Source organism: Canis aureus, chromosome 16 (assembly GCF_053574225.1).
Source record: "Canis aureus isolate CA01 chromosome 16, VMU_Caureus_v.1.0, whole genome shotgun sequence".
NCBI classification, from domain to species: domain Eukaryota; kingdom Metazoa; phylum Chordata; class Mammalia; order Carnivora; family Canidae; genus Canis; species Canis aureus.
In genome coordinates this window covers 5,564,820-5,587,952 of record NC_135626.1, presented here as the reverse complement: position 1 = coordinate 5,587,952, position 23,133 = coordinate 5,564,820, and the positions used below count along the sequence as shown (strand labels likewise).

General features: G+C 52.6%; 1 protein-coding gene across 13 annotated transcripts; it reads left to right on the top strand.

The window, feature by feature from the left end:
• Window positions 1-6,266: 6,266 nt before the first annotated feature.
• On the top strand, window positions 6,267-19,180 carry ST6GALNAC6 (ST6 N-acetylgalactosaminide alpha-2,6-sialyltransferase 6). Of its 13 annotated transcripts, XM_077850798.1 has the most exons (7): window positions 6,267-6,420; window positions 7,547-7,603; window positions 9,275-9,365; window positions 11,148-11,327; window positions 13,486-13,892; window positions 16,971-17,078; window positions 17,714-18,039. In XM_077850798.1, the coding sequence occupies exons 2-7, from the start codon at window positions 7,578-7,580 to the stop codon at window positions 17,901-17,903; spliced, it is 1,002 nt and encodes a 333-aa protein (XP_077706924.1). In that variant the 5' UTR covers window positions 6,267-6,420; window positions 7,547-7,577; the 3' UTR covers window positions 17,904-18,039. The 13 variants fall into 13 exon arrangements, 11 of the variants coding, with proteins under 11 accessions (XP_077706924.1, XP_077706920.1, XP_077706919.1 ...); XM_077850794.1 differs by lacking the exon at window positions 7,547-7,603 and having other exon boundaries at window positions 6,268-6,420; window positions 17,718-19,180; XM_077850793.1 differs by lacking the exon at window positions 6,267-6,420 and having other exon boundaries at window positions 7,602-7,740; window positions 17,718-19,180.
• The last annotated feature ends 3,953 nt before the right edge of the window (window positions 19,181-23,133 follow it).

Here is a 23,133-nt window from a genome sequence, read left to right as displayed (position 1 = left end):
GTCTGTCTGAAGTGTGATCATGTGTCTGGGGGAGGGGATGGGGGTTCATCTGCCTGCCACCATCCCGTAACATGTTGACTTGAGGGCAAACTGAGTCCTTGGGCCCTTCCCCAGGCCCACAGCTGGCTGGGTTCCTGGCCCTGAATCTGCCCACGTTTCTCTTCCCCAGGAGCCTACCGGCTTCCCTATCAGGTCAGGGAGCCTCTTCCCTACCAGGCCAGGAAGTCTGGCCTCCTGGGTGCACTTGACTCAGAGAACGCCCTAACTCAGAGGCTTCCAGGGACCCCCCCACCCTGCACCAGTGAGAGGAGAGTCTAGGGCCTGGCAGGAAGTGACTCAGGATGGGAAGGAAATTGCCCCACCCCCTGTCACCTCCCTGGTCCATGAGTTAAATTCCAAGGACTTGACCAGTGAAATTCCCTTTTAACTCTGCAGTGGGTCTCACTGCAAGAGAGGGAGGCAGAGAGCAGGCCCCAGGCTTTCTCTCTCTGAGCTTTAGCTTTCTTACCTATCAGGTGAGAAAAAGACACCCACCAGTAAACAGCAAGTGCCAGTGAACAAGGGCCTGCAGCCACCCTATGGAGAGGGGGCTGGTGTTAGCCCATTTTACAGATAAGGAGAGGCCACTTGGCTGAGCCAGGATGCAATCCCTTATCAGAGTGGAGCCTGATGCCTGGACCCTGCACTAGGGGGCTGGGAAGGGCCCACCAGAGGGCTTCACTACTCCTCCCTCCTTTTTTCTCCTCTCTTCCTCCCTCCTTCATTGGAGACCAGGAGCCTAATGGAGAACCAGGACCTCAGGCTCTCAGGTGGGATGAAGCCCTGGGGTCTAGCTCCCTGCTCCAGTTTGGGGCCTGCTTCATGGGCATATAACCTGTACAGTTGTTCAGAGTCCTGTGGTTGGCATAATGCTCTGTTGTTGTCAACTTGAAAGTCTTAATGTTTTTTAATCAGGCATGTTCTCTTTTTGCATCGAACTCCCACAAATTATGTGGCCAGTTGTGCCAGGGAGTCTGGGTAACCCAGAATACTCCCCCTCCTGCCCCCTGCTTTCTCAGGAGAGGCTGGAGACCTGGCACCTGGACCACAGCACTGCCTTTTGGGCCCTGCCTCCCCCTCCCCAGTACCAGGCTGGCCCAGAAGGCTCTGCAAGTGTGGGAGGAGGGAGGAGTGCCCTGAGCTGGGCAAGTGGGGAGGAGCAGGCTGGCGGCCAACCCCAGCTGCTGGCCTGACAGTAGCCAGAGTCTCCAAGTCTTCCTCCAAGTCTCCCTCAAAGCAGGTATTGGGCCGAGGAAAGGGTGGGATGTGACCTGGCTGGCAGAGGGTTGGGAGTGGAGCTTCCAGGCACAGAAGGACCTGGAAGGAGACCTGGCCTTACTCAGGCTCCTGCCATGGAACTCTGGCAGATTAGGCCTCAGCTTCCTCATCTGTAAAAAGTATTACAGAATCTACTCAGGTGCCAGGCGGGCTCAGTTGATAGAACAGACGACTCTGGGTCGTGAGTTCAAGCCCCACGTGGGTGTGGAGCCTCCTTAAAAAAAAGAAAAGGAATCCCTACCTCATGTGATTGTATGAATTCAGAGAGATGGCCCCAGGGCTGGCATTTCCTATGTGGGATCCATCATTTTCAAAGGGATCTCCCTTGTTCACCTGGCCCTGCCCTTGGCAGCGACAAGAAGACTGCCCACCCCTACTGGCTCCCTCCCTGCTCACAGCCTCATCCTCGGTCTCCAAAGACCAGAGACTGCTGGTTCTGATGGGATTTGAACTCACCCTGCCTTCCAGGAGGTTGGGTTGCTTCCTCCTCCTGTTCCATTCCCCGGGAGATGCTGGCTCAGCCCCTGGGCCCAGCACACAGAGGAACCTCTATTCTGGTCCTGCCCCCCGTGTGGGATGTTTTTTGCTGGTTTGCCCTAAATAATGTGTCTTTCTGGGGTGGTGACCTGGCAGGACAATCCATTGCTACTTCCTCCAGGCCAAAGAGGATGACCCCTGGCTGTTCTGTGACTGGTTTAGGGCCTGCTGAAGGCTCTCTGCCACTGGAGTTCCAGCAGCTTCCAGGAGGTGAGTTGGGGGCAGGAGCTTCCTCTCAACTCCAAGGAGTGTGGTGGGGGTGGGGGCACCAAACTGTGCAGACCTTCTTTGGGGCTCTTCTTTCCTGTCCACAGCCCTGCTTTTTTGTCCCCCCTGGCAGGCCTGGTGGGGACTCATCTACTTCCTCCTAAGGAGACACCAGATGAACCTCTCAGCCTAGAGGTTCTTAAGGGGCCTTTTTTTCAGAAGGAACTTGGGGCCAGGCCAGGAACTCACCTTCAAACCTCATCTAGCCGGCTGAGGAAAGGAATACTGGTTCTTCCGTGTACCACTGGGTTCTTGTGTCCAGTGTCACCTGGGCCCACCTGAGCACTCCAGCCTGTTTGTGAAGAACCAGCTACTTCCTGGTTCCAGACTCACTGTCCAGGTCTTGGGAACACAAGCTTATGGAGAGCTCCTGTGTGCAGGCCCACACCTGCTGGAGCCTCTTGCTAGCCTCTCTTCCAAATGCCCTTCCATTGGGCTCCTTCTCTGTCCAGAGACAGAGAGAAGCTGCAGTTTCTAGGCTTGGCTCCCACACTGGCTCTGCCCGAGGAGTCAGCAGGGAGACTTGGACAGGTCTTGACCCCTCAATGGGCTTGGTTTCAGTCCGTGAAAATTGGGAGCTGGGGTGGTGGGTGAGGAGGCCCCTGTGGTCCCTTTTTAGGGCAAAGATTGCTAAGTGGTAAGAAAGGAGGGTGGTCACACTCAGGACCCCCACTCTGGGACAGGAGGAAGGCCTGAAGCAGAGGTCACTTGTGCCAGACCATGGAAGGGCAACCCTGTGGGGAGGACCAGCTCCGGGCAGGATTGGAGTGTAGCATGGGGATTGGCATGGCCACCCATCCATGAAAGCCCTGCTGTGGGCGTAGGCAGGCCTGGGGCTTCAGGGCAGAACGGCTTGTGGTTACTCAGCGGACAGGCGGGAAATCCCGGCCTGGGCAACTGCACACACCCCAAGCCTCACTTTCTCCCTCTGGAGCAGAGTGTCCATCTCATAGGTTATTTTAAGGATTCTGTGAGGTATGTCTGCAGAGTGCTTACTTAGCATGAGAGAAAGCCCCCTACACGAGGGATCTGTTTTTCTTATCCTTGTTATTATTGAAAGGCTTGTTCTTATTCTTGGGGCCCAGGAAAGGGAAGCTGGCCCTAAAGTGGAGCCTCTGGAGTAAGCCTGTGCCTGGAGACAAGGCAGGCCTGAGGGGGGAGCTCCAGGTCCAGATTTGGTCCAGGAGCTGGGTTATTGCAATTTGATTTCTGGAGTCCCTGTCCTTGGCCTGGGGCAGGACAAAGAGCTGGGGACAAGATGCCCCTGCCCCCTGTAGAGCCTCCAACCTGCAGGGTGACTTCAGGCAAGGGGCTCCTCTTCTTTGAACCCTCCAACATCAGGCTTCTCACCTCACTGCCTCGTTCCTTGCCCAGTGGTTTGCTGTCCTGTGGCTGGCAGGGGGAGGTCCAGTAGCTGGAGTGGGGTGGGACTCAGGAAGCAGACGGAGGTGGACAGCATGGGGGCAAGAAACAAAAACTTATGGCCCCAGAGTAAATTCTGCAAAGAATAAATCGCAAATAAAAATTAAAAGAAGAAGGAGGAGGAGAACAAGAAAAGGAGAAGGAGAAGGAGAAGGAGGAGGAGGAAGAGGAGGAGGAGGAGGAGAAGGAAGAGGAGAAGGAGGAGAAGGAGGAGAAGGAGGAGGAGAAGGAGAAGGAGAAACAGCTGCAACAGCAGCAACAGCTGCAGTAGCCTCCAATCCACCTTTGGCTCTCTCTACTGAGCCCTACTGTCCAGTGGGTGGTGTGTCTCCACAGCCTAGAAGATGGACCTTGGGCCTGTCCTCACCCCACTTTTGTTTTAATTGAAAACAAAGTGGTATGAACTTAACAAATGAGTCCAATGTAAACAACCTGGAACTTAAGAAAGCAAAAAATGAAGGCAGCACCCACCCCTCCTGTGCCACATCCACTCTTCAGGGGCAACTACTGACAGCAGTCCAGTATGGATTCTTCCAGAACTTTGGTGTACATTTTCAAATACATAGGCATAGGTAGTTGTATTTTTTTAAAAGGAATCATGTTATATAGGCAGTTCAGGTTTTTTTTATAAGTTAAAAACTCAGTTTTTAAATATGAAAACATTGTGTAACCATGATTTTAAAAATTTCTGGAAAATCCAGTTAAGCTTCCCCTCAAAAAAAACAAACAAAAAAAAAACCCCAAAACAAAAGCAGTCCATAATCTCGACATTCCAGAAATAACCACTCTTAACACTTTTTAAAAATTTTTTTTAAATTTATTTATGATAGTCACACACACACACACACACACACAGAGGCAGAGACACAGGCAGAGGGAGAAGCAGGCTCCATGCACCGGGAGCCCGACCTGGGATTCGATTCCGGGTCTCCAGGATCGCGCCCTGGGCCAAAGGCAGGCGCCAAACCGCTGCGCCACCCAGGGATCCCTCTCTTTCTTTTTTTAAAAAAACATTTTATTTTATTCATGAGAGACAGAGAGAGGCAGAGACACAGGCAGAGGGAGAAGCAGGCTCCATGCACCAGGAGCCCGACATGGGATTCGATTCCGGGTCTCCAGGATCTCACCCTGGGCCAAAGGCAGGCACTAAACCACTACGCCACCCAGGGATCCCCTCTCTTAACACTTTAATCACTCGTAGGCAAAGGGTATCTCCATATTTTCATTTGATTTATCTCCTCTTTCTTTTTTCTTTGAACACCGTGATGCATACAAATGATGGCAGGCATCATACTCATAAGTTATAAAATGTAGTAATGTGGGACGCGTGGGTGGCTCAGCGGTTAAGCGCATCTGCCTTTGGCTCAGGTCGTGGTCCTGGAGTCCTGGGATCTAGTCCCATATCCGGGTCCCTGAATGGAGCCTGCTTCTCCCTCTGCCTGAGTCTTTGCCAATCTCTGTCTCTCATGAATAAATAAATTAAATATTTAAAAAAACACAATTGTTTAAGTTATAAAACATAGTAATGTAACAAACCTCTTGAATCCGGGTCCCAGTGGAAGACCAGAGGGTAGGAGGACTGCATGCTTCTGTATTTCCTCCCTCCCCTCCCCTGCATCCCTGCCTCCCTGACGAAGACAGCTGTGTTCTTGACTTTTGCTTGTTTAAAACTTTAATCATTCTGATAGGCAAAAGCTCAGTCTGTCCCAGGCTGTGAGAGGCGTCCCTGCTGACAGCTGTTTGCTTAAACAATATAGTGTGTAGTTTTATTTGGTCTTCTGGGATTCGTCTTTTTCACTGCGCATGTCTCTACAATCCATCCATGTCACATAGCTCGTTCATTTTCCCCTGCTATATAATACTCCACCATGGCATACTGCAAAGGAAACATCAATTTTCCTGCTGATGGATGTATAGGCTGTTTCCGGTTTTGTGTTATTTCAAAGCTACTCTGAACTTTGTCTTGTGCATGTGCAAGAGTTTCTCCGGAGTACATATCCAGGAGTGGAAAGCAAGTTTTTACAATTTCCTTTTCCAGAACGATTAACTTCTTTCATTTGCTTTCTTAAGTAGCTTGTAGATATCCTGGACGTTTCTTCCTGTCAGGTGCCTATTGACTTGCATCCTTCATTTTAGCTGGGCTGTGCTTTTGTTTATTTAACCAGGCCCCTATCGTGGCTACTATCACATAAAACCCATGTCATGAATACCCCGACAACTCCAAGAAGTTACATAACATTTGTAACCCTGACAACACCCTATGAGCCTGTTCTGCCTATTTTCCAGAGCAGAGGAAGGGTGAGTAATGTGCCAAGCCCCAACAGCTAGTAAGTGGCACAGCTGGACTTGAATCCAAGGGAAGACCCCTGGGTTCACTCCCGGCGACTAGTGGATACAGGGCTCTGGGGGCCCGGGGTAGGGGAGCTCTGGATGAAACTCAACTGATTTCGAGCTCAGTGCGCCCTGGGACTCGGTTTCCCCATCCGGGCCGTGGCGGCAATAAAGCGAGATAAAACAGGCCCCACTCACACTGAAGGGCTCCAGTAGGCTGCTGTAATTTTTTTTTTTTCATCGCCACTCCCGGCTGCCGGAAGGAGCAAGCGAGGCGCCTGCACGGCCCGGGCGCGGGGTCGCCAGCCCCCCACCCCTCCCCGCTGGCGCCGCCCCTGGGCGGAGCCTCCCGCGGCCCCTCCAGGCTCCGCCCGCCTCCCTGGCCTGGGCCCGAGCGGCGGCGGCGGCGGCGCTAGGACCCGGCGGGCGGGGGCTGCGGCGGGGCCTGGGCGGCCGGAGCGGCGCGGACCCCCGCTCTCGGCTCCCGGCTCCCGGAGCCATGTGAGGGGGCTCGGGGGCCGCGGGGCCGGGCGCTCCCCGGGGGAGGTGAGCGGGCGGCGCGCGGGGGCGGGCAGCGGGAGGGGGGCGCTGCGTGCGCCCGGGGGAGGGGGTCGGGACCCCGGGCGGGGGGGAGATGTGCAGCCCCGGGCCCCCCCTAGACCCGCTGTCCCTCGGCGGCCGCGCCTGGACATCCCGGTCCTCGCGCCCAAGGGCTGTCGCGGGGTTCGCGGGGCCCCTGCCGCTGACTACTCCATTAGGGCTCGGGGACCTGCCGCCGTCCTGCCTCCCTCCTCTCCCCAGCCGGGGCTGGGCTCCGGACCGCCCGGAGTGCGGGAATTGGGGCGGGGGGGGGGGAGGTCGGCGCGAGAGGGGGCGTAGAGGGTGAGTCGCCCCCCACCAGTGGACCTAAGGGCTCAGCGACCCCCCATCTAGACATCAGGAGCCTCCCTCCCCCTTCTCCCCAGCCCTCCTCCCACGCGGCTCGTGGGGGCGTCTCGACCCTGCAGGAGGACTCCCCGGCGGAGAGGGGCAAAGCCCCCATACAGGGGGCAGGGTGTGTCCCCCCACACGCAGCCACGGACTGAGCCCTCCTGCCCGGCCAGTCCCGGCCGAGGCCACGCTCCTGGCCCAGCGCTGGATGCCGCCGCCTCCCCAGCACGAGCAAGTCACTCCCCAGCAGGCCTGCTCCCTGGTGCTAGGCCAGGTGCTGAGCACACACTTGGTGGCCTCTGGCCGATTCCACCCGGGGAGATCCCTGAGGGAGATCCCGGCAGGCTCAGCCCTGGACTGCTCCCTGCAAACAAGCCTGCAAACAAGGCTCCCCGGCTGACTCTGGGCAGCTCTGCCTCTCTGTACCTCAGTCTCCTTATCTGTGAAATGGGGAATAAGAGCCCTTCCCTCCAGGGTTGCCGGGAGGATGGGGTGAGTGGGTGGTACCTAATGTGGCTCCCTGCACATCTTCCTTGGTATTAGAGGGAAGTGGCTAGGCGAGGTATCTGAGAAGGGGCAGTGTTCTGGCAAGCTCTAGGTGAGGCAGGCCTCCAACAATGAATAACCACAAGGCTAACAGGCACTGACCGATCACTTTCAAGCCCCCTACTTCCCTTGCCACGTCTGCTGGAATCCTTTCAACAACCCCATAAGTTACCTACTCTTATTATTCCCATTTCAGAGATGAGGAAACTGAGGCTCATAGAGGTCACATGGCTTGCTCGAGGCCCCTCAGCCAGTAAGTGGTGGAACCGGGATTCACACTGGCACCTGAGATGCTGTATGACCGTGGCCTTCTCAGAGCTGGATTGTGATGGGGCTGACCAGGGGGTCCGTGGTCCTGGCTGAGGGCACTCATCAGGCGAAGGTGGGAAGGTAGGGAGAGGGTGGGCCAGGGAACTGGAGTGCCCTGGTGTGTCTGGGGCGTGGGGCATCCGAAGGAAAGGGTAGTGAGAGGGGAGGCTCCGCTCAGAGGCAGCTGGACGGTGAGGGCCCAGACTGCCAGGGGGTCAGTGCTGATGGGCGCCACGCTGGGATTCTGGACTCCCGTCTCGCGCCCCAGCGGGGGCTGTGAGTCCGAAGACAAGTTGTTTCCTCTCCTAATGGGCCTCAGTTTCCTGATCTGTATGGTGGGCACTGGACCCAGCGAGAGCTCCCCCCCGGGCTGGCCCTCGGGTCCTGGCCCTCGGTCTGGGAGGAATCAGAGGCCCGGGCTGGGAGGAGGGGGCCTCCCCCGGAGAAGGGGCGGGGTTGTGCGGTGGGCGGAGTCGGGGCCCAGCCAATCAGGAGCGGCATGCGAGGAGCCTCCTTCGGCCTGGGGTTCTGTGGCTCTTGGTGGTGGCGGTGTAGGAGTAAACAGCGGCCAGGTCAGGGAGCGGGGACAGTGGCCGGAGCTGGGAGGCCCCTGGACGGAAGGACGGAGCTGGGGAGCCCTGGGCCCCTGTTTCTCCCTCCGCACACTCTCCCAGTGGCCTCGAATCTACTGGAGGTGGCTGGAATGCAAGTACTCCCTCCCTTTGGACAGGTGGGGAGATTGAGGTCTGGAGGGGAGCTAGGGCCTGTGAAGATGTCCCCTCGCAGCCGCGGCCGCTAAGGGCAGATGGGCAGGCAGGAAGGATTGTCCAAGGCTGCCCCGTTACTGGAGGTCCTCCACCCGCTCGGAGGGTGGGACTGTGATTATTGCCCTTTGGTGAGTCTGTGCCCTTAACCCCGAGATCTTATTGTTAATTAACGAAGTCATTAAGCGAACCTCCTGCACCCATCTCTGAGGCTTCACAGAGGAGATGGTGAGTGAAGATCTGGGCCGGCCCCACCCTCAGGGAGCTCTCAGCCGCTCTCAGCCTAGTGGGGAGGTGACACATAGGAAGTTGTTGGCCTCCCCCAGGCTTGGAGGATGAGAGAGCGTGAGCAGGGTGCAGGAGGGCAGGGTGTTCTAGATAGAAGGGATGTGTTCTAGATAGAAGGGACAGTTAATGCAAGATCTGGAAGGGTGCTTTGCAGAGAACTTTGGGGACCTGTAAGGAATATTGCCTTATTCCAAGACCACAGGGACCTACATCAGAGTGTGGCGTAGGAGTGTGCATGGGGCTCTTGCTGGGTTGGGGGGCCAGCCTCAGACCAGTCGGTTGCCTAGGAGAGCTAAGGTATGGGGAGGTCCCTGTTCGGGGAGCGGAGTGGGAGAGAGCAGGGGACCAAGAGAGAGGCAGGGCTCTGCCACCACCTGGCTGTGTGACCTCAAGCAGGTTGCTGCCCTTTCTGGGCCTCAGTGTCTCCCTCTGCAAAATGGATATGGCCTTGAGCCTTGAAGTCTTGCGTGGGTAAGAGGGCTGGTAGGGTGGGGAGGGTGTAGCCTTTGACCGGCTGTTCTAGGGGAGAGGACTCAAGCCATAACCTTTTCTGTGGCTTGCAGGTGTGACCCCACATCCCTGCCCCCTGGGCCACCTACAGGACGCTGGCCCCTGCCCCTCAGCAGACGCCGGAGAGAGATGAGTAGCAACAAAGTAAGCCCCCCTCATTTCTTGTCCTTATCTCAGCTTTTTACTTTCTCAGTGAAGTGGGCTCCTTTGGGCCTGCCTCCTCAGGCTACTACCGGTGTCTCTTCCCTACCAAGAAGTGGCTGATGCCTGAGAGGCTTGAGCTCTGCTGTGGCCACTGATCCCTGTAGCTTTGGGATCAAGCTCTTTTCTCATTCTGGGCTAGGTCCTCCTCTGTCCTCCTAGGTTGACTGGTCCATCTGTGGTCCAGAATTGGCCGAGAAGGTGACTGTGAAGTGCTGTGCAAGGTGGGGGTGGGGTGGGGTGAGCAGGCAGTGGTCAGAGTCAAAGATGACAGGATGTTGGGAGCATCACTCTGAGGGTGTCACAGCAATCCATTCATTCACTACTATGTTCCTGGCCCTGTGGACCCCTTCCTGGGATCCAATGCGGGGCAGCCTTGGCACAGCTTGAGGGTCAGGGGTAGTGTAGTGTGGACATACCAATCTGGGTCAGACTGGGAGACAGAAAGCACACAGTAATTTGAACCAGGAAAGTTTAGTGTAAAGAACTATTAGCTACAGCCAGGCATCGAGTAATGAGGGATTGGAACTCTTAGGAATACAAGACTAGCCAGGAGAAGGAGCAGCCACCACCTGCAGGCCTGAGGCCCAGGCCTTGCTGGAGAGGGCACAGCTCTGGCGCACTGGATGACAGAGACCTTACCCGGTGCTGGGCTGGCAGAAGTTGTCATAAAAACACTTCTGAGCTACGAGGAAGGCTGCCACTCTGAAGAGTCCCTCTGAGCCTGTACAAAACTGCTCCAGGGACAGAGCTCTGGCCTCTGGTAGTTGAGTGTACTGCATGAACTGAACTCTGGAGAAGCTGTGTTCCTAGCAGGAGCCAGAGGCACTCTGCTCCCAAACTGCCTGAAGCCAGGTGCCCAAGCAAGCACAGCTGAGTGCTTCTGGCTGCTGGTCACTGGGTGCTGGGGATGGAGCATGTGCTCTGGAAGCCGTGTGCTGTGGAAGGGCAAGGGCACAGACCAGGTGTCAAGTCCAACTAGAAGCAGGAAGCAAGCTCCTCTTGTCTCGCACTGCCTCTCCAGCATCCTTTCCTGACAAAGCTCAATCTGCAATTAATTGGCAAAATGACACTAGGGCCCAGGGCCATTTTCACAGAGCAGGCAAAAAGGGTGAACTTGGAACTGAGGAGAGATACATGAGTAACCAGCACAGAGGGCTTAGCGCAAAGAGCCAGGACTTCCAGATCTTGTCTCACCATGTGGACCCTGGGCAGATAAATCCCAGTGGATACTTTGGGGATTACTTTCCTACACTGGCTGCCCACACATTCCAATTCCTGACCAGATCCATCCCCTCTAGGCTTCATGAATGATAAACATTACAGAGAGTTCCTGTTTGGGGAAGACCTTGGGCCCTCTCCTTTGAATGCCTCACCTGTCTCTAAGCATCCTTCCAGCTGCAGCTGAGGTATCCCTCTGACACATCCAATCCAATCCAGCGAACCCTCCCCAAGAACCTTCTGTGCTTCTGTGTTCTGGGAGGTGGGATAAGGTGGCCAACGAGGCTGTCTCAGTCCCAGCCCACAGAGCTCATGGTCTGACTGGTGGGGAGGGGGTGGGAGACCACAGTGTGACCAGTGCTGTGATGGGGGTGCTCAGGGGCCCGGAGGAGGTGGTGCCTCAACTGGTCTGAAGAGCAGGAGTTAGCCAAGCATTGTAGGTGGCAAGGACGAGGCAGGGGCCTGGGGGGTGGCTGGGCACTCATCGGCCCCTCCCCTCTCCAGGAGCAGCGGTCAGCAGTGTTCGTGGTCCTCTTCGCCCTCATCACCATCCTCATCCTCTACAGCTCCAACAGTGCCAATGAGGTCTTCCATTACGGCTCCCTGCGGGGCCGCACCCGCAGGCCCGTCAACCTCAAGAAGTGGAGCATCACGGACGCGTATGTCCCAATTCTTGGCAACAAGGTAGCGTGACCACTTTGGGAACTCTTTGAGACCAAGCTGATGGTTGGTCTTCCCTGCTACCCACCATCTCTGTTCCCACTCCTCCACCTCTTCTCTCTGCTATTTCCATTCTTCCTAAAGGAAAGGGGGAACCCCAGGAGTCAAGGCCTTGGCTTCCAGTGCCATCAGCCCCTGGTTTGCTGTGTGATCTCAGACAGGTGCCCTGTCTGTCTCTGGGCCTCCACTTTCTGCAAGGTCCCATTTTAACATTGATATCCTACTGCTTTCTGAGTCTGAATCCCTAAGGAGAGGTATTGCTGGCTTTCACTGATCTCTGTCTCTGCAGGGGTGTCCATACAGGGTTTGGGAGCGGAACACTGGAGTACTTGACAACACAAAACAGTCATAATAATGGTTGTCCTTTGTCAATTGCCTGCTGTGTGCCAGGCACTGTGATTAGCAGTAATCGTCACACCTACAGAGGCTGTGAGGTCAGCATTGTTATCCTCCTGGAAGAGATGGGGAAACCAAGAGTCAAAGAGGTAAAGTCACTTGTCCAAGGCCACACGGCAAGGGAGGGGCAGAGCCCCAAATCCCTTTGGAGTTGCAGCTGTATAGAGAAGCCAAAGGTCATTCCCAGGGCTTTAGTTTGCCTTGGGTAGCCATGCAACTCAGGCTGTATTTCTGGGGTTCCCTCTATAATCCTCTAAGCCGTAAATGTTTTCTGAGAGGCCAGGGAGATAATCATTGGCCTGGAATATGGACTCCACCTTCCAGGAGGAGGAGGTCTCCAGATCCCTGCCTGCCTCCCTCTCTTCCGTCACAAATCCTCCTAAATCTATCAGGATCTTTGTACACTTGGTGCCTGGGGCTCTGAATACACCCTTACTGCGAAAGGGCCCCTTAGCAGATATTTAGACACGGATCAACATCTAACTGAGATCCTAATGCCCTTGAAATAAAAATAACGGAACCTAGGAGAAAGTAGAAGAGCTTGAGTGCGGGTGGAGGCAGTGCTGAGCTTGTAGCTACCTCCAGCCTGACAGGGGAAGCTGCAAAAGCCATCAGCTGAGGTCCATGGGACCAATTGTTGGATCTTGGAGTAACGGCTCAGGGAAGACTGCCTGGAAGAGGTAGCACCTGAATTTAGGCTTAACGGGTAGAGAGGAATTCCATGGGTAGAAGATAGGTCCCAGAGAACTCATGGTTCCAACTCATTCAGCAGTGGGGAAACAGGCCCAGAGGGGCTTCCACCCTTTCCTAACTGACAAGGTGGTGTCTTGTTGGTGGGTGTTGTGGAAATGTCATGGGTGCCCTGGGCAGGATTCCCTCCTATGGGAACTGGACTAAGGCTGGGGCGCTGGGGCCACACAGAGTTGGGTTCCTACCCAAACGCTCCGCTCCTCTGCTGTGTGCCTTGGGGACATCCCTGCATGACTGTCTTGTCCTCCTGTTCCTTCACTCTGCCCCAGCCAAGCATCCTTTTGCTTCTCAACATACCATGGTCATTCCCACTTCAGAACCTCTGGTCTTGCTGTTCCTCCTGCCTTGAGTACTTTCCTATGTGGTTCCTTTTCATCCTCCAGGTCTCCACTCCGAGAGCCCCCCATCCCCCAGATGATCTTTCTAGAGTAGCCCCTACTCCTGTCTCTCTTGATCCCTTGCCCCTACTGTATTATCTTCGTAACACGTTTTACTCACCACCTGGTGTCATTTTGTCTTTTACTTGTTCCCTGACTCTCTGACTGTGAGCTTCTTGAAGGTAGGAATGGGGTCTCTTTTATTCATTGCTCTGTCCCTGGCATTTGGCCATTAGCTAGCTTGATGTAATATTTGTTGAATGTTGAGTGAGGAGCCTTTAGTTTCCTTGTCTTTAAAATGGGCAAAATAGGGGCACCTGGGTGACTCAGTCAGTGAAGTGTCTGCTTTCGGCTCAGGTCATGATCTCAGGGTCCTGGGATCGAGCCCTGCATCTGGCTCCCTGCTCTGTAGGGAACCTGCTTCTCCTTCCCCCTCTGCACCTCCCGACACACAATCTCTAAATATACAAACAGGTAAATAAATATGAATAAAATAAAATGGGTAAAATAATTCCTGCCTCCCAGATGCCTGGATGTACAGGGCATAGGGCCTGGCACTGAGTGGTCATGACAGTGTTGACTTTCCTTGCCCCCCACAGACGCTGCCATCCCGGTGCCACCAGTGTGTGATTGTCACCAGCTCTAGCCACCTGCTGGGAACCAAGCTGGGTCCCGAGATTGAGCGAGCCGAGTGCACAATCCGCATGAATGATGCGCCCACCACGGGCTACTCAGCCGATGTAGGCAACAAGACCACCTTCCGTGTGGTAGCCCATTCCAGCGTATTCCGTGTGCTGCGGAGGCCCCAGGAGTTCGTCAACCGGACCCCCGAAACCGTGTTTATCTTTTGGGGCCCCCCAAACAAGATGCAGAAGCCCCAGGGCAGCCTTGTGCGCGTCATCCAGCGGGCAGGCCTGGTGTTCCCCAACATGGAGGCCTATGCCGTCTCTCCCGGCCGCATGCGCCAATTTGACGACCTCTTCCGGGGTGAGACGGGCAAGGACAGGTACCAGCTTCCTGCCTGCCCCCTCTAGCCAGCCCTGTGCTCCCCCTAAGCATTCTCTGCCTACCAGGCCTTCGGTTTCCAGCATGCACTCCTCTGAGGCTGTGGTCACTTCCTGCTACCCTCTGGTCAGATTTTCCAGGAGAATCTTCTTCACGTCTAGCCCCTAGCCTGGGTCACTTCCAGCATGCTCTGCACGGTCTCGTCTCCCCAGGAGGGCTTCCTCCCAGCATGCATTGGTCTGAGGAAACAGGACTCTTAGCATGTTCTGCTCTAAGAATCACTCACTCCTAGAATCTTTCTAGGAGAACTCCCTGTTGCTCACGGCAGGAATTCACTGTACCCAGCATGTCTTGCTTGAGGCACACAGTTGCTCCCAGCATGCTCTATCCTAAGGGTACATCTTTCCCAGCATGTCCTTTTCTGGCTGATCGTCCCAGAAGAGCTAGGCCAGTGCTATCCAATAGAAATATAATGCAAGCCATGTATGTAATTTAAATTCTTATAGTAGCCAAATTAAAAAAGTAAAAGGAAACAGGTGAAATTGATTTGAATATATTTTATTTAACCCAAAACACTCAACATCTATACCCTGTATTTTTTTCGGTTTGATTAATCCCTAAATATTTAAGATTTGAGGGAGCTATTATAAATTTTATTTAAAATTTTAGGGAGTTTCCATTTATTTATTGCTAGTATATAGGAATACAATTGATTTTTTGTGTGTTGGCCTTATATCCTATAATCCTGCTAAACTTACATATTGGTTCTGGGAGATTTTTCTAGGTTCATTGGGTTTTCTATGCACGAAATCATGTTGTAAGGACATGTAATTCAGAACACCTTTATTTCTTCCTTTCTAATCTGTATGCATCTTATTTCTTTTTCTTGCCTTATTGCACTGGCTAGGACTTTGATACAAGGTCAAATTATATGGGGGATGATGAGAGTAGACATCCTTGCCTTGGTCGCCATCTTGGGAAAGCATTTGGTCTTTCGTCATTGAATATGACGTTAGCTATAGAGTGTTTAGTTATCCTTTACCAAACTGAAGAAGTTCCCTTCTCTAATTTGCTAAGAGTTTTCATAATTATTGGATATTGAATTTTATTTTATTTTTTATTTTTATTTTTTTTGGATTTTGAATTTTATCGAGTGTTTTTCTGCATCAATTGATATGATCATGTGGTTTTTCTTAAGGCTATTACTATGGTGGATTATACCACCGTATATATTTTTGAATATTGATTGATTTTTGAATATCGAATCAGACTTGCATTTCTGGAATAAATTTCACTTGGTTGTAGTGTATTATTTTTATATAGTGCTGGATATGACATGCTAATATATTTTTTAAGATTTTATTTATTCATGAGAGACACACAGAGAGAGGCAGAGACATAGGCAGAGGGAGCTCTTGCAAGGAGCCCGATGTGAGACTTGATCCCAGATCCTCAGATCACACCCTGAGCCAGAGGCAGATGCTCAACCACTGAGCCACTCAGGCATCCCAACATGCTAATATTTTGTTGAGATTTTTGTGTCTGTACTCAGGAGACATACCAATGTGTAGTTTTGTTTTGTTTTTGTACTGTCTTTGCATGGTTTTTGGTATTATGGGTAATGCTGGCCTCAGAAAATGTGTAGAATTGGTGTTATTTCTTCTTCAAATGTTTGGTAGAATTTGTCAATGACACTATCCGGACCTGGAGAGTTCTTTTTGAAGATTTTCTGTTTTTTTAAAGATTTATTTATTTATTCATAAGAGACACAGATAAAGACCGAGACATAGGCAGAGGGAGAAGCAGGCTCCCTGCAGGGAGCCGGTTGTGGGATTCAATCCTGATCCCAGATCTCAGGATCATGCTCTGAACCAGAGGCAGACGCTCAACCACTGAGCCACCCAGGTGTCCCTCTTTTCTGAAGGTTTTGTTTTTGTTTTTATTTAAGGCTTTTTTTTAAAAAAAAATATTTATTTATTTATTTATTTATTTATTTATTTATTTATTTATTTATGAGAAAGAGAGAGAGAGAGGCAGAGACACAGGAGGAGGGAGAAGCAGGCTCCATGCCAGGAGCCTGACGTGGGACTCGATCTTGGGACTCCAGGATCGCACCCTGGGCCAAAGGCAGGCGCTAAACCGCTGGGCCACCCAGGGATCCCCCTTTTTGAAGGTTTTGAATGATGAATTCAATTTCTTAATAGTCACACACACTCAGGTTCATCTGTTTCACCTTGACTGAGTTTTGGTAGTTTCTGATTTTCAATCTAAGCTGAGGATTTTATGTATGTAATTGTTTGTGGTTTGCTTATTGCCCTTCTCATGTCTACAGGGTCTGTGATATATAATCTCTGTTTTATTATTGATAGTAGTAACTCTGTCTTTTCTCTTTTTCTTTGTCAGTCTTGTGAGAGGTTCATTTTCTTCTTAAACTTCCCCAAGAACCAAAACAAAAACAAAAACTTCCCCAAGAACCACCTTCAATCAAATATATCCAAACTATTTTCAGTTTAACATATAATCAAAAACTACCAGTGACATTTTCTATGTTTGTTCTTTCATACTAAAAAATCCCATGCATATTTTACACTAATGGCACATTTCAACCACATGTCATGCTACTTACTGGCTGCTGTAGTGGGCAGCTCAGCTCTAGGTCCTTGGCTACTTTCCATGTCTTGCTCTGAACCTGTGGTCACCGCATGACCTTCTCTGATTAGTCTCCCATTAGTTTGCTCCTAGTGTGGGCATGGCTGCTCTTAGCAAGCTCCATCAAGCAAGACCACGAGTCTAGTGAGCTCATGGTCACTTGTGACCTGCCCTACTCTGACTAATCTCTCCAGTTGATTCCCAGCATGCCCTGTTCCTTCAAAGGCGCTCTCTCCACACCCTTCGTCTCTGCCCAGACAAGTCCTCTGCCAGCATGCCCATGCTCCCACAGTGGGGCTTGAGCAAGGGGGTCACTGAAGTTGGGGGAGGGCCCCAGTGGGGGTGGGGGTGGGAGGAGTTTCGGGAAACTCCAGGCGGGTTGACCTTCCCATGTGTGTGCCCCCTCATTATGCCCCCTCTCTGCCCCCAGGGAAAAGTCTCATTCGTGGTTGAGCACCGGCTGGTTCACCATGGTGATTGCAGTGGAGCTGTGTGACCATGTGCACGTCTACGGCATGGTCCCCCCTGACTACTGCAGGTGAGCCCCGGATAGAGCCCAGAAACTTCGGCTGGGGGTGCCTCTGAGGGCCTCTATGGTATTCTAATTGCTCTGCAGAGATCTAGGCTTCTTGGGGCTCCTCCCCTCAACTCAGCCAGAGTCCAGAATTCATATATTAATAACTATTATTATTATATGAAAAGTCTGCTAGGTGACAGCCTTTCTTTACCGAGTGCTGACCATGTTACAAGCCTCGCTACATTTGTGATGTCATTTACTCCTCACAGTGACCCTAATGGGTAGTTACCTTATTCTTTCTGTTCCATAGATGAGAAAAGCTGAAGAAAACGTTTTGTGAGTAGCCTAAGGTCCCACAAACAGTAAGCACTGGGGCCAGGTTCCAGAGCCCGCCCTTCTTACCACTACCCCTACATCACCACCCTCTTAAGGAAAGGAAAAGTTTCAATCATATTAATTAAAAAAAAAAAAAAAAAAAAGTCGAGTGGTCATAAACCTAGTCCGCTCTACACTCATTTTACAAATGGGGAAACGGAGGCCCTGGGAGAGGCAGGGATTTCCCCCACTGAAATCCTCTAGTAAGTCAGGTGCTGGAAAGCGCAAGGACCCTGCTGGTGCCTGCCCTGCCCTGACAGCCCCCATCTGCTCTGCCCCAGCCAGCGGCCCCGTCTGCAGCGCATGCCCTACCACTACTATGAACCCAAGGGGCCAGATGAGTGTGTCACCTACATCCAGAATGAGCACAGCCGCAAAGGCAACCACCACCGCTTCATCACCGAGAAGAGGGTCTTCTCATCCTGGGCCCAGCTGTATGGAATCACCTTCTCCCACCCCTCCTGGACCTAGGCTACCCTGCCTGTGGACCTCTCACAGGGGACACAGGAGAGTCCTCTCTCCTCCCAGCCACTCAACCAAGGGCCATCTCTTGGCCAATCAGGGCTGGCCGGAGTGTCTTTTGGCCAATCAGGGCCTCGTATCCTCCAGCCAGGGCCTGGGGGTGTCTCTTGACCAATCAGGGATTTGAGCTATGTGGTTAATCAGGGGTGATGGAGGTATTTCTAGTCCAGTCAGGGTCTGAGCATAGTCTATCAGGGTATTTCTGAAGTTATCTGAGGCTAAGGACATGTGCTTTCCCATGAGGCCTTGGTTCAGTGCCCCAGGATGGACCCCCAATCACTCCCTTATTGGCTGGGACAGTAGGGTCCTGTCCTGAAGAGCTGGGAACCCTGAGCCAGAGAGAGGGTTTGCATGGGAGTGGGAGCTGTCTGGAAGCTAGGCCAGGGCATTTGTGGGCTTATAGGGGGCTACTAGAGGTGGGAGCCCCCATCCGGATCTTGGCTCTGCCCTGAGTGGCTTTGGACAAAACCCTTGCCGCCTCTCTGGTCGCCCTCCTGCCCGTGTCAGGTTCTAATGTGGAGTCTGAGGCCCCCTCCCACTTTCCCCACTGACCTCTTTGGGTCTGTCTTCCAGTAAGACTGGGCCCCTCCCGCCACCACCCTTGCTGGGGGGCTCAGCTCCTGGGGGTCTGGAGTCCCCTTCCTCACTTCCTCCTGGAAACTTAGGGTATTTTTGCACAAACTCCCACAGAGTTTGGGGGGGATCTAATAGGAAAGGGATAAACCTTTAGCTATTTTCTTAATCCCTCCACTCAGCTGCCATTAGTTTGGCTCTTAAAGAGCCAGGCTCCCTTTTCTGCCATCTAGCAGTGAGGCTTTCCACCTGTTGGAGTGGCCTCTGGGGCTGAGAAAGGGGGAATCCCAGCCCAATTGGGGTTTCACACAGCCCCTTTGTCGCTGCTGGAATCATCCAAGGGTCTCCCCTCAGCTGGGCCTAGGAAGGCTCTCGGGGGCCAGGAGCCGTGTCACCTGGGTTCTGTCCCCTCACTCTAGATCAGGCACTTTATTGTTGGACCTCAGTGGGGTGGGCTTGCCCCTATTCTTCCAGAGCCTGGAAGGGAAGACTAGAGGGCTTCCTGGAGGAGGCTGTGGAGCAGGAGGGGTCAGGTGGAGAAGAAAGAGGCCAGCAGCAAGCCTTTGCACACTGGGGTGGGGGCTGGGAGCCGGCGACTACCCCAGACTTGGTTTTGTAATGATTTGTACAGGAATAAATGCACCTAAGCTCTGTTTCTGTTTCCTGTGTCTCGGATCAAGCTTGGCCTTGTCCGGCCCTGCTGTGAGCCTCCTCAGGACAGTGCCCACGCCCTCCAGCCTGGGAGCCCACACTCAGGACAGCCGGCCATTTCAGCCAGGCAGTGAGTCATGCATTTTGCAGCTTGGGTGGAGACCTGGCAGCTCCAGAGGTGTGTGGGGTTCCCGGAACCAAGCCCACCTGGCTTTTCCAGTGTGACCTCAGGCCAGTCACTTCACCTCTCAGAGCGCCGGTTCCCTCAGGGGCGAGACAGGTCCAGACACTGCCCTCCAGGTTCTAGGGAGGCTCCAGGAAAGGGAGGGGCCCCGTGCTAGTCCTGTCCCAGACAGGGCCTGGCGGGTGGTCAGGACTACAGGACAATGACACTGGGCCCTTTATCGAGGTGACATTCTTCCGGAGGCTTGAAGGGTGAGGAGGAGTCTGTAGAAGTTTGGGGTAAATGCTCCTGGCAGGAAAAAGTGTGTGTGTGTGAGGAGGAATGATATCGTTGTCACAGAAGCAGAAGCTCTGCAGGAGGCCAGAGCAGCACGACCAAGGGGAGACTGCAGGGGGTGGGTGCTCAGAGTTTGGCTCTAGGGCCTCCGGGAGCTGAGGGCAGGGACATTTCCTGTGAGGCCTGGCCTGGAAAGGAGGCGAGGCCACTGGGCTGCAGCCTGGGGAGGGCCCCGGTGAGCCCCGGACTCCACGCGGCTGCCGCCACGCTCTAGGCAAAGGGTTTGTTTGCTCCAGGTTGGCAGGAGGAAGGGGGTCCATGACCCTGGCTGATTACAACCTGTTGAGGCAGATAAGATGCCCTTGGGAGCAGAGGCCTGACAAAGGCGCTGTGTGAGTTGAGGGCAGGCTGCCGGGACTGCAGGGACGAGGGGGGGAAGAGCTCTACCCCGGCACTGGGCCAGCTGGGAGGGTGGGCCACAGACTTGGTAGGCCGCAGGGGCACCATGCATTGGTTCTTGCTCACATTTACGTTCATGCAACAGGTAGCACATGTCATGTGCTGTGTTAGGTGCAATTGGTGAGAGAGGGAACGTCAGGTGGGAAGAATGGCCTGAACAAAAGCCTGGTGGGAACAGGGAGGGGGGACCTATAGCCTCGCTCTAGTCAGCCGTGAAGCCACAGAAGGAGGGAGCAGTGGGAGATGAGACGGCTTGGGGTCAGATGGGGAAAGGCCATGAGTGTCAGCGAGAGAAGGCCAAAGGCGCAGCCCTTGGGCAGCAGAGGGTGGACAGGACGATGGGACGCTGCAGGGCCCGGGCCTGGGGCCAATCAGGTACAGTAACGGTGGAGGTGGTTGGACAGTTGGAGGGACAGGGACTCCTTGCAAAGTCCTTATGTGGGGAGCCTAAGGCCCTACATGGCAATGGGAAGACAGGAATATGGCAGCACTTCCAGTCTCGCACAAAGGCTTCTGGGAATCTGGGTCCAGGCAGAGGTTTCTAAGTCAACCTTCTCCCAGAACACTGTGGTCCCTTTGCCTGCTCACTGGTAGGCATGAAGGCAGATGCCAGAGGAGGACATTAAGAGGGGGGTTGGTCGCTTCTCCTTCTGCCTATGTTTATGCCTCTCTATGTGTCTCTCATGAGTAAATAAAATCTTTGAAAAAAAGAGAGAGGGGTTGGTTGCTGGGGGTGGATCCTGGGATAGTTCAATTTAGCATCAGAAGGTAGCACTTAGGGACGCCTGGGTGGCACAGTGGTTGAGCGCTTGCCTTTGGCTCAGGGTGTGATCCCAGAGTCCTGCGATTGAGTCTCATATTGGGCTCCCTGCGAGGAACCTGCTTCTCCCTCTGCTTGTGTCTCTGCCTCTCTCTCTGTATCTCATGAGTAAATAAATAAAAACTTAAAAAAAAAAAAAAGAAGAAGGTAGGACTTGGAAGGAGGCAGGGGCCCTCAACCCCACAAACTCATGGCCTCAGTTGGGACCCAGCAGAGACTGGTCCACTCATTGCCAAAACTAACTATCTAAAGCCACCTCACCATGGTTGTCTTTGCTCTAAAACCTTCACTGGCTCCCCAGTGTGGCTAGGACCAAACCTATCTCTTTCTTTGGGACCTGCCCCCCCACCCATATCTCTGTGGTTCCCTTTCCCGGTTACCCCTTTAAGGGGCCTACTCCTCACCCCTCCTTGGGGCTAGGGGGGCATCTCCCACCAGCTGCAGACCTGACGTGTGCTTCCTGGAGTAGCCAGTCCAGCTGTTTCCTGCTCAGCTCAGGGGTTCAGCCAGGCCCACCTGGGGCAGCTGGGCTGTGCCTGGTTCCAGCTGTGAGCTTCAGAGCAAGGCTGCCCCAAGAGTCAGCCTCCCCCAAGCAGGCTTGTCTAAAAGCTTTGGGGTTCTTTTTCTTAACCAAAATATTTTTTAAATATTTTAAAAACTGGTTTCATTTTATATGTTTTTAGTTTTTAGTTTTTTTTTTTTTTTTAACGTTATAAAGTGATACAAGATAGAGGGCATCACCCCTCATCCTATTCCTGTTAACAGTGTAAGGTATAATTTTCCAGATTTTTCCTCCATGCAGCTTTTTGCCTTTTCTCCCTCTCGCTTCTCTCATTCCCTCCTTCCTTCCTCTCTTCCTTTCTGCCTTCTTTTTTTCTTTTTTTAGGTTATAGCCTGGGGCGGGGGGCGGAATCCTGACACTTTATTATCCCAGCATTGGTGGAGAATCCACAGGTCATACACTAATGAAATAATTAAAATAGGTACTCAAATACAGAAATTTGGTTGGCTGGAAAGCTCATTGAACTTCCAACTTGCTCAGATAGAATTACAAAAAAGCAAAATTGTGTTTTTCACAGACTTCAATCTGGCTGAGACTTGAATGCAGAATAAAACAAGTACTTAAAATTTTAAGATTTATTTATTTATTTATTTATTTATTTATTTATTTATAAAGATTTTATTTTATTTATTCATGAGAGGCACAGAGAGAGGCAGAGACAACAGGCAGAGGGAGAAGCAGGCTCCATGTGGGGAGTCTGATGCGGGATCCCAGGACCCTGCGATCACAATCTGAGCAGAAGGCCTCAACCACTGAGCCACCCAGGTGCCCCTCTTTTTTAAGGTTTAAAAATTATTTTATTGGGGAACAAAAACCAACATAAGATTTACCGGTTACCCATTTTTAAGACTACAGTTTGGTAGTGTGAAGTACACTCACATTGTTGTAAAACATCTCCAGAACTTTCTCTCATCTCATGTGCCTGCAAGTCAAAGTCTATTAAACGGCAACTCTGAATTTCCCCTTCCCCACTGAACCCCTGGTTGCCATTTCTGCCTTCTGCTTCTATGAATTTGAGTACTCTAGATACTTCATATAAGTAGGATCATACAATATTTTTCTTTCTGTGACTGGCTTATTCACTTAGCATCAGGTCCTCGAGGTACATCCGTGTTAAAATTGTTTTATGTATAAAGTAATAGGTGCTTGTCTTATTTTTAGAAAGCAAGCAAGCAAGCAAACCATCCTCTAAGTAAGAAGTGAAAGTCCCACCTCATCAGGGGGTCATGAGCACACCCCCGCCCTGCCCCCTCTGTTCTGCTTCATTTTATGACTTAAAGATACCATCAATTTGATTATAAGGCAACACGATTTCTGAGAAGGTAAAATGCAAAACAACAAAAACAACCTCCCCCCCCAAAGAAAACCAAACCGGGAGGAAGAGATTTTACACACACGCCCCTGCATGTTTAGAATTATTTTCCCTGGGCTCTTTGCCTGTTTCTCTTGCTTCACAGTCGCACAGACCTCTGGCTTCCTTTCTCCTGCGGACTCTGCTGCAGAGTCCCACCCCATCCAGCCTGGCTGTACCACCTCCCTCCCATCAGTCAGACCCACTGGCACTGGAGAACCATCCTGTACACATTTTGTGCCCACGTGTGAGAGAGATTCCTAAAAGAAGAAGGGTACATTTGAAGTTTTGATGGACATCATC

Bases quoted from the DNA above. Each gene is read 5' to 3' on its own strand.
- ST6GALNAC6 (XM_077850791.1), top strand. From the start codon at position 8,947: ATGGGGCTCTTGCTGGGTTGGGGGGCCAGCCTCAGACCAGTCGGTTGC. The intron at 9,366-11,147 runs GTAAGCCCCCCT...TCCCCTCTCCAG, and splicing joins GAGAGATGAGTAGCAACAAA to GAGCAGCGGTCAGCAGTGTT. The intron at 17,079-17,717 runs GTGAGCCCCGGA...TGCCCCAGCCAG, and splicing joins GTCCCCCCTGACTACTGCAG to CGGCCCCGTCTGCAGCGCAT.